The following is a 16369-nucleotide window of genomic DNA, read 5'->3' as shown; positions in this document are numbered from 1 at the left end:
ACAAACAGAGCAAAGAGAAGAAAAATCAAAGCATCTTGGGCACCCAGCCAGTCCTGAAACTGTCAGACAATAGCAGCAGTGTCCTGAGCTGGGGGCTGCTCCCAGCTGGGACTCAAACTCAACAACGCCTTCCTCTGGGAAAGCTTTTACCTTTTGTTTTCTCCAGCTCCTTCCTTTCCTTGATGCAGAGGCCGTTCGATGGACTTGTGCAAAGGGAAGGCACAGGAGAGGTTTTTCCTCTGTCTCACTGTCAGGGGTTCTAAGGCCTCCGTGGGGAAGGACAGGAAAGAGTGTATAGGAGGGCTCTGAGACAGTTTAATCAATGCCCTTTACTCCTCCACCCCACTTTCCCTCCCAACCCTTTTCTGTGGTCAACGGCTCCTTGGGAGACCCAGGCCCTAAGGGGAAGAAAGTTCAGGGAAAGAGGACAAAACCTGAGAACCAGAAGGGCCTTTAACAGTCAAGCATTCTAACTTTCTCATTTTGCAGATGGAAACACTCAAGGTCAGAGAGGAGAGAGTGATTTGACCCAAACCAAACAACATTACAGAGGACAGATTTTCTTCCACCCAGGCCAGGACTCTGTCTCCAGCACCATCTAGGCCCCACCAATTTAATTTTGGTTCCAAAGGGGACCATGCTGGGCACCACCACAGCTCTTTATTCCCACATCCCCCTCAGCCCTAGTGGTTTCAACCACTTCTGCTGGGCCATTTCAGCTCCTGCCTGATGAGGGCAAACTTTCAGGAGCCTTGTTCTGACCAGTGGGAGGAATGTGGAGCTCCAGGGCTCTCAAGAAGGCTGACAGAGGTGGAGATCCCCCAGGTCGAAATACTCATCGAGTCTCTCACAAGTTCTGTGACTAAGATAGGCAAGATTACTCAAGTAAACTTGAGAGCCTTGAGGTTTTTGAAGCAATGCAGAAACCAGTATTTCAAATAATTCTTTCTAATTACTGCCACCCACAGTGAAGACATCAAGAGAAACCTTTACTTTGATAATTCTAGGAGGTGAACTCTCACCCCAGGAACCACTTTTATCTTCCACCAAACACCTGCACGTTGTAAAAGCAATGCAGGGAGAGAGCAGAGTGAATGTGTTTGGAAGCAGGGGTGGTGGAGGGAAGGTGGATATGCCTCTAGAAGGGCTGTGAATATGGAAATTTCATTCCTCAATTATCTGAAGCAGGAGAGTCTGCAGAATTAGGATATAAAGGAGTGCAGGTGGAGGACAGTCAGAAGGAATTTCAAGTCATGATACAGGTTTCTGGCTCTTCCTTCCCAGGTTGGGCAAACCTCAGTGAGGTGAGGTGCAGCGGGGTCTGACTTGGCTCAAACCATGGCTCTTCATGTTATCTCTACTAAAACCTGTGGGAATAGACTTGTTGGCTAGGCAGGGGCCGCCCCTGCTTCTGTTCAGAGTCTTCAAGGGATATTAGTTGAATTGGGGAAAATGGCTAGAGGCTGGGAGGTGAGGGAGTGAATGGTGAGCATGGAGGGTGGGGCTGTGGGTGAGGGGGGGAAGGGGCTGGGAATCCGTATGGCAGGTATGGGAGCAGAGTCTTGGGCTGATGCTTAGCGTTGGCACTGCCAGCAGCTAGGCCTATGGGTCTAGAAAGGCTGATTAGGATAAGGGACTGAAGTACTCCCAGGTCCTTTTAGGTGGGGGATACTTTCAGGACTGGGCTGGGTCAGCCGGTCAGAAAGTAGCCATCCTAGGAGCTTTACATCGGATAGCTGCTGCCCCCACCTGATGCACCTTGGCACACAAGAGTTAGGCCACTATGTCTGTCCTGTCACATACCCTTGCTCCAGATGATCTTTACCATCTGACTCATGAACATAAACACTGTGTACACTCGGAGCCCACCTGACATGGAGCTTGGGACTGCTCCACAAGTCTCCAGCATGCCTTTGGAAGCCCTTCTTTATTGGGAAATAAATACAGAGTGAAACATGTGGGCCAGCCAACATCTGTGATTTTGGAGGCCAAAAGGAAGGAGTCTGACTTGCTCAGAACTCAGATCTCCATGAGCTGGTCGCTCCCCACGATCACCTCGTTCACTCGTTTAGCTACAAAACAAAAGGGAAAACGTTTCCTGAGAACTGGCAGCAAGATGACATTTCAAACCCAAACCCAACTGCTTTTTTTTTTTTTTGGGTACAGAGTTTCACTCTTGTCACCCAGGCTGGAGTGCGAAGGCGCAATCTCTGCTCACTGCATCCTCCATCTCCCAGGTTCATGCGATTCTCTTGCTTCAGCCTCCCGAGTAGCTGGGATTACAGGCACCCACCACCAGGCCTGGCTAATTTTTGTACTTTTAGTAGAGATAGGGTTTCATCATGTTGGCCAGGCTGGTCTCGAACTCCTGACCTCAGGGGATCTGCCAGCCTCAGCCTCCCAAAGTGCTGGGATTACAGGTGTGAGCCACCACGCCCAGCCAAACCCAACTGCTTCTAATTCTGTGTTCACAAAAATTTATTTCTCTACTATTGTGGCTCTGTTCTTGAGAAACTCTTGGGAATAGGGGTATGAGAGAGGGAGCACCTTCCTATGCAGGAGGATGGGACCAACTTTCTACATACCTGGCTGTGGTGAGCTTTAAATAGGAGAACTGAAACTGGGTCTTAAAGGGTGAACAGTTTCTCCAGGCAGTGATGGAAAGGAAGATATTCTAGGCTGTGAGAACAGCAAGGGCAAAGACAGTGAGATGGGAGAAAAGGGACCATGAAGTACTGTGGTGTGGCCAGAGGATAGGAAACGAGGGGATAAGAGTAAGAAATGAGGCTAAAAGGATAAATGGAGATAGTCAAAGAAAGGGCAATACCTTATATATAATATGGAAATAATGACACCTACTGCATAGGGTTGTTGTGAGAATTAAATTAGTTAAAGGTAAGTGAATGCTCAATAAGTTGTGGCTATTACTATTTCTATAAAGGTCAAATCCATAAGGCCCTCCATGACATCTTTGCCTACCTCTCCAGCTTCATTTCCCACTGTTCTCCATTTTATTCTCCATTTTACCAATAAGCCATACTGTTTTAATATCCCCCCCTCCTTTTTTTTGAGACAGGGTTTTGCTTTGTCACCTAGGCTGGAGTGCAGTGGGACCATCTTGGCTCACTGCAACCTCTGCCTCCTGGGTTCAAGTGATTCTCCCACCTCATCCTCTCCAGTAGCTGGGACTACAGGCATATGATGCCACACGTGGCTAATTTTGGTTTTTTGTGTGTGTGTGTGTGTGTTTTTAGTAGAGACGGGGTTTCACCATGTTGGCCAGGCTGGTCTTGGAACTCCTGGGCTCAAGTGATCCGCCCCGTCTCGGCCTCCCAAAGTGCTGGGATTACAGGTGTGAGCCACTGCGCTTGGCCCTGTTTTATACCTTTGAACTTTGGCACATGCTGTTGCCTCTGCCTAGAATACTTCCTCCTCCATTTTTTCCCATTGCACTCTTATTACCCTATGTGCCCTAATGTAGTACCTGTAATATGTCATGCCTTCCCTTTTGAACTGTCCATTTCCTGCTTTGTGAAACCACTGTACCTAATACAGTGGTTAATACAGGTACCTAATACCTAATACCTAATCTCTATGCCTACATCATTATACCATTCTCCTCTACTTCACTATAAGAACATTGAGGGCGCCAGGCACGGAGACTCACGCCTCTAATCCCAGCACTTTGGGAGGCCGAAGGGGGCGAATTACCTGAGGTCGGGAGTTCAAGACCAGCCTGGCCAACATGATGAAACCCTGTCTCTACTAAAAATACAAAATTGGCTGGGCATGGTGGTACATGCTTGTAATCCCAGCTTCTCGGGAGGCTGAGGCAGGAGAATTGCTTGAACCCATGAGGCGGAGGTTGCGGTGAGCCGAGATGGCACCATTACACTCCAGCCTGGGCAACAAGAGTGAAACTGTCTCAAAACAAACAAACAAACAAACAAACAAACAAAAAAACCAAGAACGTTGAGAGGAGAGATGGAACAGTGTAGTTATGATTATATCCCCAGTGTATAGCATAGCTACTGCCCCATGATGATTTTAGAGGTTTTGGGTAATGACAAAGATAGGATATGGTCATGTAAGTGGAGAGCTAAAGCTGAATGGAGATGAAGGTTGGTAGAGAAGTTCAGGGAATCATGAAGCTGGAGAGCTGATGAATACGTTTAAGTTGTCCAAGATGTTGTGGACAAGTGAGGGAGAGGAGAGGAAGACTGTGAACCATAGGCTAAAGCTCTTAATAAATGTAGGGAATTACCCTGGAAGCTGACCAATGACGGGGTGAAAGGTAAGAAGAGTTATAGAAAACTTTCAAGGAAAAAAAACTATAGACAGGAGGCAGTGAGCCAATGACCTGGAAGGGGCAGGGGGAGCTAGGGAACAGAGACTATATCTGGCATGTTGGGGTTGATGTATTTTCACAGAGATTCAGTAAGCTGGAGGAAACCTGTAGGGGCACAACAAGCAGAACGAGGCCGGGTGTGGTGGCTCACTCCTGCAATCCCAGCACTTTGGGAGGCCAAGGTGGGTGGACTGCCTGCCTAAGCCCAGGAGTTTGAGACCAGCCTGGGCAAGACACCACCTCTACAAAAAATAAAAATATTAACTGGATGTGGTGGCACATGCTTGGGGTCTCAGCTACTCAGGGGCCGGGGTGGGAGGTCGCTTGAGCCCGGGAGGTCAAGGCTACAGTGAGCTGTGACTGTGCCACCTACACTTCAGCCTGGTGACAGAGCAAGACCCTGTCTCAAAAAAACAAAAAACTAAGCAAAGCTAGTGATGTTTGGTCAGGGATGGGAGTAGGCTCCAGTAAATACACTGGAAAATCTCTGGGCTGGAATCAGGTTGGGAAAGATCCCAAGGGGAAAAATACAAGGGAGGATGATAAGTTGGGAAAATAGCAATGGGATAGAAGGGAAAAACGTCACAAATAAAAAGTGCACTGTTGGGAAACTGGGAAGGCTTCCTGCTGGCCAGGAGGATTTGACCTATGTCAAGTATACGTCAACCCCCTGACCTATACCACATCTACCTTCATGGTCAAAGAACTGATCACTCTGGCCACAGGGAAGAGATCCCAGTTCTCTCACTGACTGTAAGAAGAGACTCAGATGAAACATGCTTTTAGCAGTTAGTGGATTTTTTTTTTTTTTGAGATGGAGTCTTGCTCTGTCACCCAGGCTGGAGTGCAGTGGTGTGATCTGCGCTCACTACAACCTCTGCCTCCCAGGTTCAAGTGATTCTCCTGCCTCAGCCTCCCAAGTAGTTGGGACTACAAGTGTGTGCCATCATGAACAGCTGATTTTTGTATGTTTAGTAGAGATGAGGTTTCACCATATTGGCTGGGCTGGTCTCGAACTCCTGACCTCAAGTGATCCAATTCTTCCAGTTGCCACATAAAATGGTTTCAGACCCAGTCTGGGTTCTCTCAGCTGTGCCAAGGTTTGGGGGCTGCCATGCATTATCCTTGGGTCCTGCATTCTCTGTGCTTTGACCGCTGGTTAAGGTCCTAGCTTTGATGGCCACCTTGCTGCTTTTCCTGGTGGTTTGACAGGCTATGAGAAGACCTAACTGACTGGGCGCGGTGGCTCATGCCTGTAATCCCAACACTTTGGGAGGCCGAGGCGGGCGAATCACCTGAGGTCGGGAGTTCGCAACCAGCCTGACCAACATGGAGAAACCCCGTCTCTACTAAAAACACAAAAAATTAGCCGGGTGTGGTGGCACATGCCTGTAATTCCAGCTACTCAGGAGACTGAGGCAGGAGAATTGCTTGAACCTGGGAGGCGGAGGTTTTGGTGAGCTGAGATTGCACCACTGCACTCTAGCCTGGGCAACAAGAGTGAAACTCCGAATCAAAAAAAAAAAAAAAAAAAAAAAAAAAATTGACAGTGATGTCAACTGCTCTCTAAAGATGGCTTTATCAATTTATGTTCTCGCCCGCAGTGTATGTATGTGCTTGTTTCCCACATCCTCACCAGCCTTTGGCATTATCGGTGCTGGTGTGAGAAGTAAAAATGGAATCTGTGATTGTAATCTGGTTTACCTTTGGCTTCAATCCTCTGGCCACTTCCAATCAAGCAGTCCTTGATGTCTGCACCCTTCTCGATCACAGCATTGTTGCAGATGACACTGCCTTGGATGTTGCTTCTGTAACACAGTAGCCAAGTTAGGGAGGACCCAGGGCTTGCATCACCATCCTCATTACTACTGGTTGGGGGTTCTGGCTCCTCCCTAGGCCAGGAACAGCTGGGCAGTCTAGTTAATAGCTACCTACCTCAAGTTATGAGTGAAAGACAGAATGGTAAGCCAAGGGAGGACCTGGCTTCAGAGAAATCCAGATTTGGGACTATGCTCGTAACGATCTTTCTCTAAGGCCTGAAAAGATATTCTGACTTCAGTTCCTTTTTTTTTTTTTTTGAGACAGAGTTTCACTGTGTCACTGGGGCTGGAGTGCAGTGGTGTGATCATAGCTCACTGCAGCCTCTAAAACTTCTGGGTTCAAGTGATCCTCCCACCTCAGTCTGTAGCTAGGACTACAGGTGCACACCACCATGCCTGGCCAATTACTTCAGTTCTAGGATCCCAGAACCTAGAGGTCTAAATTCCATCCAACCTCTTCTTTGGTCTGGGGCTGGTCCTTAGGCTGACCCATCACTGCTACTTCTCATCTGAGAATATATACCAAATTTCATTTGAAGCTCAGAAATCGCAAATCCTCCTAGGAGATCATCTCTGGAAACAATGGGCTCCCTGCCGGGCACGGTGGCTCACGCCTGTAATCCCAGCACTTTGGGAGGCCGAGGCGGGCGGATCACAAGGTCAGGAGATCGAGACCACGGTGAAACCCCATCTCTACTAAAAATACAAAAAATTAGCCGGGCGTAGTGGCAGGCACCTGTAGTCCCAGCTACTCGGGAGGCTGAGGGAGGAGAATGGCGTGAACCCAGGAGGCGGAGCTTGCAGTGAGCCGAGATCACGCCACTGCACTCCAGCCTGGGTGACAGAGCGAGACTCCGTCTCAAAAAAAAAAAAAAAATTTTTTTTTTTCTTTGAGATATGGTCTCAGTCTATTGCCCAGGCTGGAATGCAGTGGCATGATCTTGGCTTACTACAGCCTCCACCTCGTGGGTTCAAGCAATTCTGCCTCAGCCTCCCAAGTAGCTGGGACTACAGGGCCACCACACCCGGCTAATTTTTATATTTTTAGTACAGATAGGGTTTCACCATGTTGGCCGGGATGGTCTTGAACTCCTGGCCTCAAGTGATCCACCTGCCTCGGCCTCCCAATGGGCTGGGATTATAGGAGTGAGCCACCGTGCCTGGCCTAAACAATTTTTTAAGAGATAAGGTATCATTATGTTGCCCAGGCTGGCCTCGAATTTGAGCTCAAGCAATTCTCCTACCTCAGCCTCCCAAGTCTCTGGGACTATAGGTGCCCATCACTATGCCTGGCTAAAAAGGATTTTTTAAAAACCAACTCCATTCCACATAAAAGACTACTCCAGATCCTAAAGCATACCCCAAGAGCAGCACCACTTGCTCATGGCATTTAAATGTATTTAAAAAGCATCCTCCTAGGCCAGGTGTTGTGGCTCACCCCTGTAATACCAGCACTTTGGGAGGCTGAGGTGGAAGGATCACTTGGGCCCAGGAGTTCAAGACCAGGTTGGGCAGCATTGTGAGACTCTCTACAAAAAAATAAAAAAGCTAGCTGCATGGTGGTGCATGCCTGTAGTACCAGTTATTCAGGAGGCTGAGGCAGGAGGATTGCTTGAGCGCAGGAGGTAGAGGCTACGGTGAGCTGTGATCGCACCACCGCACTCTAGCTTAGGTGATAGAGGGATATCTTGTCACAAACGGAGCATCTTCTTGGCTCTTAAAGACTGCCAGGTTGGAGGAAGGGTCCTTTTGAAAATTATGACTAACGTGGCTGGGTGTGGTGGCTTATACCTGTAATCCCAGCACTTTGGGAGGCCGAGGCAGGTAATCACCTGAGGTCAGGAGTTCGAGACCAGCCATGGCCAACATGGTGAAACCCCACCTCTACTAAAAATACAAAAATTAGCCAGGCATGGTGGTGCGCACCTGCGATCCCAGCAACTCAGCAGGCTGAGGCAGGACAATCAATTGAACCCGGGAGGTGGAGGTTGCAGTGAGCTGAGATTGCAACATTGCACTCCAGCCTGGGCAACAAGAGCGAAACTCCATCTCAAAAAAAAAAAAAGAAATTTATGACTAACCTTTATTGCACATCTACTCTATGCCAGGTATTATGCTAAATAAATACTCTCTGTACATTATAGGAGTGACTTTTACAAATCTAGTAATTTCTTTTTTGAGACAGAGTCTTGGTCTGTCGCACAGGCTGGAGTGCAATGGTGCGATCTCATTTCACTGCAACCTCTTGTGTCCCAGGTTCAAGCAATTCTTCTGCCTCAGCCTCACCAAATAGCTGGGATTACAGGTGCCTGACACCACGCCTGGCTAATTTTTTGTATTTTTAGTAGAGGCAGGGTTTTGTCATGTTGACCAGGCTAGACTCAAACTCCTGACTTGAGGTGATCCAGCCTTTTTTTTTTTTTTTTTTTTCTTTTGAGACAGAGTCTTGCTCTGTCTCCCAGACTGGAGTGCAGTGGCATGATCTGCCTCATGTAAACCTCAAGTGATCTGCCTGCCTCAGCCTCCCAAAGTGTTGGGATTACAGACATGAGCTACTGTGCCTGCCTGGCCACAAATCTAATAATTTCTTTTATTTGAGACAAGGTCTCACTTTGTCACCCAGGCTGGAGTGCAGTGGCGTGATCTCGACTCACTGCAGCCTCCATCTCCTGGGCTCAAGTGATCCTCCTGCTTCAGCCCCCCAAGTAGCTGAGACTCTATAGGCACATCCCATCATGCCTGGCTAACAAATCTAGTAATTTCATCTGAAAATCACCTGAGCAGTGTAAAAAATAACAAATAAAGCCACCCTCAGTGACCTGGCCCCCATCAATTATTTTGGTAGCTCTTGGATAGGTATTTAACTAGAAGAAAACCTGGCCGGGTGTGGTGGCTCACGCCTGTAATCCCAGCACTTTGGGAGGCTGAGGCGGGCGGATCATGAGGTCAGGAGATCAAGACCATCCTGGCTAACATGATGAAACCCCATCTCTACTAAAAACACACACACACACACACACACACACACACACACACACACACACACACACACACACACAAATTAGCCAGGCGTGGTGGCAGGTGCCTGTAGTCCCAGCTAGTCAGGAGGCTGAGGCAGGAGAATGGAGTGAACCTGGGAGGCGGAGCTTGCAGTGAGCAGAGATTGAGCCACTACACTCCAGCCTGGGTGACAAAGCAAGACTCTGTCTCAAAAAAAAAAAAAAAAAAAAAAAAAGAAAACCCCTCCTAGATGATTCTGGGAGTACTATTTTTATCTCTGATGCAGTAAAAAAGAGCAACTACATTTTGCAGATGAGGTAACAGATTCAGAGAAGTTAAACCATTCACCCAAAACCATATAATGGCTAGTAACAGATTTCAAATCTAGGTTTGCCTGACTTCAGAATCCATAATTTAATCATAATGCAATAGAAAGAAATTAAGAAAATACTAGAGGAGACCTAGAACTGCCTTATTCTGAGCTGATAAGGCTCAGTGGAAGAAGCACTTTCCTAACAAGGGAATCATCAGTACCCCTGAGTCAGAAATGGGAAGAGAAAAAATGGGCAGCTGGAGGGGAGAAGGAGGAGGATAGAAAGGGTGTAAGCACTCTTTTTAACAAAACAAAACTAAGGAAAAATTCCGAACCCAAGAGGCATGAGGGGGTTGGAAAGAGGACATTCCAAGGACTAAAAACACTGATACACAGACCATTAAAAAAGATTCTTCCCAAATGCCAAAACTTAGTAAAATGCATAAAGAAATACTAGCACTTTATGGCATTTCAGAGTCTTCTTTATCTCTGTTCTCCTAGGAGGTTAAAGCCTTTTGGAAAGTAACAAAAGGCCAAAACCACAGCACCTCTGTGGTGTAGGCTAGAGATGGGCAGAGACAGCACTAGTTTGCCCTTTGGCAGACTTGGGATACACTCAGTGGGTGGGCTTTAAGAGAGCTTCCATAACTTTCCAACTTGCCCAACTTGCAAAGCAGTCCAGTAAGCAGTTAGGGTGGTTCCTGCTTTTTGGGGAAAATTCCTCCAAAAGGGGTAATAAGGAAGTACAGAAAGCTTTAGATACAGAGGCTCCTGGGACAGAGCTGCCTTTCAGTTGGCTACTAGTTTATCATGGAAAAGTCTTATTTCTCTTTCCAAGGTGGTAGTAGGGGTATGCTTCCTACTTAGTCATAAGAGCCAAAGAATGTATGCTCTGAAGCTGGGCAAGAGGTAAACATAGTCAGCAGACAAGAAACAGCCAAGAGGAACTCAAGCAGCCATAATTAGAGACAGTTAAATGTCTATTTTGGAATCTGGGATATAAGTGGGAGAGATTTCTGGAAGGAAGAGACAAGAATAACTGAGGTCAGATTTCCACAGCAATAAACAGCCTGGTTTTCCTTAGGCTCAGTGGATCTGACTGGGGTCTTCAGGGACCTCCCATATTGTCTGTCTCATCCAGTTTATGTGTAACTCTTTCTGAGACACATAAACCACTGCTGTGGAGCCTGCAGATATGATAGGGAAAGTGGGGTGACTAATGGAAAACTGTGGGCTCTCCTGAAGCTCCTGGTAAGTGGATCGATGGAAGGCTTTGAGATGAATACCTGACAACAGCTTACTGGGTGTGAAGCTCTTTTGTGACCATATGTATCCTCAATTGTTCCCCAGTATTATTGTGCAGCCAAAATCACCTCCAATGGCAAGGCTGAGGTATTTTGGAAAAATTTCAACCCAACACAGTTTCTCCCCATCCAAGAAGAAACTCCAGAATCAAGGACTTTACTGGGAGTGTATCTGTTCATGCTACAGGGAATGGAAAGATAGGACTATATCAAACAAGCCCTCTCCAGGTTGCCAATTGGCAGCAAGGACTCTGTCTTTTTTGTTTAGTGCCTAAGGAGAGAGAAGAGGTGAGTTCTATAGTCCAACAAAAGAACTTGCTTCAGACTAGAACCACAGCTTCTGCATCCTAGTTTTAACTCTCAGGTTGGCACGAAGCACTCCTCCGTGCTAATGTCTAGCTGTGTTCTCTAAGACGCTGCTCAGTGATGGCTAAGACTAATGGAGACTTGGTCCTCATTTCTCCTTGGTGGGTTCAAATTTCAAGCGCAGGTGCAGGTTTTGCAAAATTACTCCGAAAATTGTAATGCTTCACTGGAAAGGAGGCCATGAGAAAAACAGAGTTCTATAGTAAGATCACTGCTTGGCCAGGCACACCACACTATACTATGTGGTGGCACATCACATATGAGGAAGAAGGCTTACTGGGAAGCAAGACTGCCTCCAATTTCTTGCTCCTCTTCTGGCTTTAGGTAGGACTTTTCTTCAGTTCTTTCAAGGGAGGAAAGGGAACTCCCATATATCTAATGTCTAATACATCTCAGTCATTATATACAGCACTTTGCACTAATTTTGTTTTATTTATTATTATTATTATTATTATTATTATTATTATTTGAGACGGGAGTCTCGCACTGTTGCCCGGACTGAAATGCAGTGGCGCAATCTCGGCTCACTGCGATTCTCCTGCCTCAGCCTCCCAAGTAGCTGGGATTACAGGCATCTGCCACCATGCCCGGCTAATTTTTTGTATTTTTAGTAGAGATGCGGTTTCACTATGTTGATCAGGCTGGTCTCAAACACCTGACCCACCCACCTTGGCCTCCCAAAGTGCTGGGATTACAGGCATGAGCCACCACACCCGGCCTACACTCATTTTATAACTGAATCCTTTCAGCAAACTTGTAGGGATGGTGGCATTTATTCCAATTTTTACAGAGAAAATTGAGACTCACAGATATCAGGCAATGTGCCCAGGCCTAAAGTGACACTCCACTGTATCACAGGTTCCTACCTCAGATATTGACTTAGAGAACATTCGGCAAAGAGCCATGAAACTTCTCAGTAACTCTGAGGATGGGCAGGTTCTTTTCTTTTTTGAGGATTAGTTGGCAGGCTTTCTAAACTACTCATGACCCTGGGGGAAAGGGAATAAAACTGAAGATACATGTAGCTTTTCCAGGCCTGTGACTAAGGTCTGCTTTAGGCCAACTCAACACTTGGGCCCAAAGATTATGGCTGAGTCACCTATATCTCTCTAGGTACTGGGAGCCTCCTAACCTAAGCCCTTCTAAGCTGGTCCAAGAATCTCTCTACAGGAAGAGCCATGTGTTATTTTTATTAAAAATTATTTTTTATTATTTATAATTTAAAACTTTTTTTTTTTTGGGAGAGATGGAATCTTGCTATGTTGCCCAGGCTGGTCTCGAACTCCTGGCCTCAAGTGATTCTTCTGTCTCAGCCTTCAAAGTGTTGGGATTACATGTGTGAGCCACTGCATCCGGCAACTATGTATTATTATTATTATTATTTTTTGAGACGGAGTCTTGCTCTGTCGCCCAGGCTGGAGTGCAGTGGCCAGATCTCAGCTCACTGCAAGCTCCGCCTCCCAGGTTTACGCCATTCTCCTGCCTCAGCCTCCCGAGAAGCTGGGACTATAGGCGCCTGCCACCTCGCCCGGCTAGCTTTTTTTTTTTTAGTAGAGATGGGGTTTCTTTTTTTTTTTTTTTTTTTTTTTTTTTTTTTGAGACGGAGTCTCGCTGTGTCACCCAGGCTGGAGTGCAGTGGCGCGATCTCGGCTCACTGCAAGCTCCGCCTCCCGGGTTTACCCCATTCTCCTGCCTCAGCCTCCGAGTAGCTGGGACTACAGGCGCCCGCCACCACGCCCGGCTAGTTTTTTGTATTTTTAGTAGAGACGGGGTTTCACCATGTTAGCCAGGATGGTCTCGATCTCCTGACTTCGTGATCCACCCGCCTCGGCCTCCCAAAGTACTGGGATTACAGGCTTGAGCCACCGCGCCCGGCCAGAGATGGGGTTTCATCGTGTTAGCCAGATGGTCTCGATCTTCTGACCTCGTGATCCGCCCGTCTCGGCCTCCCAAAGTGCTGGGATTACAGGCTTGAGCCACCGTGTCCGGCTAACTATGTATTATTTTTAATGAAATATTTTACGTATAGAAAAAAGCCTAGAGAATAATATCAAGAACACTTGTGCATCCACCAAACAGCTTAAGAAACCAACAATCCAACTTGCTAAGCGTCTTTCTTTCATCCCATTTCCTTCCTTCTTCCACCAGGGTATCCATTATTTGACTGTGGTGTTTATTGTTCCTAAGCATTTTTACTACATATGTTAAACATACAATATTGTTTTGAATGTTTTAAAATTGTACATACATGTTACCATTCTCTGTGTATCCTTCTGCAACTTGCTTTCTCCAACATCATATTTGAGATTTATCCAGGTTAATTGAGATAATGAGATATAATACTTGAAGAAATGATCTTATCTTTTCCCTGTTTTCTGGTCACTCTTGCTCTTCAGTCCTCTAGATTAAAATGTACTGCTCCAGTGAGCAGGCTAAAAATTTCTTCCTTTTAGTTCTGTATGACCCCCTTCAGTATACAAGGTTTAGTGGTGAGAAATGTCCCCCTCCTAAGAAATCTAAGTCCTTATATTCCGTAAGCAGAGGCTAGGGAGCTTAGGGGAAATCAAAAGATGTAACAGCCTTAAAGAGTTAAGCTGCAGAATTCTTCATCTAAGAAGATGGGTTTAGTGCAAATGGTTCAAAGGTAGGGAATGAACTAAAAGCCATTAGGAGTCCCTTTAATCCAGGGGATCTTCCCAAAGTATCATAATTTGGTGTCTTCAAGAGTATGACAGAAGTGCTGGGCGTGGTGGCTCATCTTGTAATCCCAGCATTTTGGGAGGTTGAGGCAGACGGATCACCTGTGGTCAGGAGTTCAAGACCAGCCTGGCCAACACAGCAAAACTCCATCTACTAAAAATACAAAAATTAGCCTGGTGCGGTGGTGTGTGCCTGTAGTCCCAGCTACTCAGAAAGCTGAGGTGGGAGGATAGCTCGAACCCAGGAGGCAGAGGTTGCAATGAGCCAAGATTATGCCACTGCACTCCAGCCTGGGTGACACAGCGAGACTCTGTCTCCAAAAACAATTCTTTTAACAATTATGTTCTTTTCTGCAACTCTAATTACCTCTAATTAGACTTATATTTAAGAGGATTCACTTTTATACCTTAAACTATCCATTTTCATTTCTTCCTTGGCTATACTATGCCTTCAAGTAGAGTTTTCTGGAGGGTTCTTGGGTGACACATGTCCTGAGCCCTGGAATACTTCTGATGCTTTTACTTAGCAACCATAACTGGCTACAGGATGCTTTTGTGTTTTCTTTCCTTGTAGGGATGAAATATGGAAGGTTATAAGATTCTTAGGTCACAAACGTTTCCCTTCTAAATTCTCTAAATGTTGTTTCACTGTCTTCTGGCCTGAAATGTTATCACAGAAAAGTCTGAAGCCAGGCTGGGTGTGGTGGCTCATGCCTGTAATCCCAGCACTTTGGGAGGCCAAGGCAGGCGGATCACTTGAGGTCAAGAGTTCGAGACCAGGCTGGTCCAACATGGTGAAAACCCGTCTCTACTAAAAATACAAAAATTAGCTGGGTGTGGTGGCGCACACCTATAATCCCAGCTGCTTGGGAGGCTGAGGCAGGAGAATTGCTTGAACCTGGGAGGCGGAGGTTGCAGTGAGCTGAAATTGTCACTGCACTCCAGCCTGGGTGACAGAGTGAGACTCTGTTTAAAAAAAAAAAAAAAAGAAATGTGTGAGGCCAGCCTAATTTTCTCCCTTCTATGTGGCCTAACGTTTTTTTCTTTCAGTTCTGCATGCCTCGGTATTCTGAAAAAATGATGTTTGATGTTTTTTCTTTGGTTCACCCATGTTCCCATTCCTTCTTCTCCTTATGTTGAATCTTGGTGTTCTCTTTGGGTTTAATCTAAATTTCATTGTATCTGGCAGATATTCTGTAGTCAGTGCACAGGTATGTGTAGGTTATTTCATTTTATTATAGATGAAGCTTCCTTCTGTGGTTTTGTTTTTTAAATTTGGTGAGCTTTAAGGAATGAAGCACTCATCCACAAATTTTTTTCTATATTTGTGACATTCTTACCAACTTTTTTTTTGAGATGGAGTTTTGCTCTTATTGCCCAGGCTGGAGTGCAATGGCATGAACTGGGCTCACTGCAACCTCCACCTTCTGGGTTCAAGAGATTCTCCTGCCTCAGCCAACCGAGTAGCTGGGATTACAGACCTGTCCCACCACACCCAACTAATTTTTTATGGGGATTTCTCCATGTTGGTCAGGCTGGTCTCAAACTCCTGACCTCAGGTGATCTACGTGCTTTGGCCTCCCAAAGTGCCGGGATTACAGGCATGAGCCACTGAGCTCGGCCATCACTGGTACCAACTTTTAAAATTTTTATTTATTTATTTTCTTTTTCTCCCTCTCTATAATCATGTGCAATATTTTTTTTTCTAGAAGCAGAGAGGGATCTCTTAACAGATATTTAGCCAGTTATAGTAGAGGGGTTAAATCAGAGATCTCCATTTTTCATTCAGTAAATGCTTATAAGATATCTACTATGTAAAAAATGCAGTATTAAGAAGTTAGGGGATATAAAGACATATAAAATTATTTCTATATTTAGCCAGGCACGGTGGCTCATGCCTGTAATCCCAGCACTTTGGGAGGTTGAGGTGGGCGGATAATGAGGTCAGGAATTTGAGACCAGCGTGGCCAGCATGGAGAAACCCCATCTCTATTAAAAATCCAAAAAATTAGCTGGGCATGGTAGTGCACGCCAATAGTCCCAGCTACTTGGGAGGCTGAGGCAGGAGAACTGCTTAAACCTGGCAGGTGGAGGTTGCAGTGAGCCCAGTTCGTGCCACTGCACTCCAGCTGGGGTGACAGAGTGAGATTCCCTCAAAAAAAAAAAAAAAAAAAAAAAAAAATATATATATATATATATATATATATTCAAGGAATTTATAGTCTAGTTGAAGAGGGAAGAAAGATGCAGTAAGTGCCACAGTACCACGTGAGCATGAATAAAGTGTTATGGGTGCACAGGGAACACAGAGGTGGGGGAAACAGTTTATGGCTATGACAATTTTTTTTTGAGATGGAGTCTTGCTCTGTCATCCAGTCTGGAGTCCAGCAGTGCAATCTCGGGTCACCACAACCTCTGCCTCCCAAGTTTAAGTGATTCTCCTGCCTCAGCCTACTGAGTAGCTAGAATTACAGGCATGCACCACCAGGCCCAGTTAATTTTTGTATTTTTAGTAGAGA

The 16369-nt window shown here is 46.1% G+C and overlaps 1 protein-coding gene across 3 annotated transcripts in view; it reads right to left on the bottom strand.

The window, feature by feature from the left end:
* Positions 1-972: 972 nt before the first annotated feature.
* Positions 973-16369, bottom strand: part of LOC105494924 (eukaryotic translation initiation factor 2B subunit gamma) — a 147031-nt gene continuing 131634 nt past the window's right edge. For all 3 annotated transcript variants that reach the window (XM_011763955.2, XM_071094090.1, XM_071094091.1), the window contains 2 exons: positions 6053-6156; positions 973-2072 (listed from right to left, as the gene is read on the bottom strand). In XM_011763955.2, the coding sequence (XP_011762257.2) occupies positions 2020-2072; positions 6053-6156 (157 nt within the window). In that variant the 3' untranslated portion in view covers positions 973-2019. The remainder of the gene's footprint in view (positions 2073-6052; positions 6157-16369) is intronic.

Source organism: Macaca nemestrina, chromosome 1 (assembly GCF_043159975.1).
Source record: "Macaca nemestrina isolate mMacNem1 chromosome 1, mMacNem.hap1, whole genome shotgun sequence".
In the NCBI taxonomy this organism is placed as follows: Eukaryota; Metazoa; Chordata; class Mammalia; order Primates; family Cercopithecidae; genus Macaca; species Macaca nemestrina.
The sequence above is the reverse complement of the archived record's forward strand: the minus strand, read 5'-3'. Positions and strand labels throughout refer to the sequence as shown.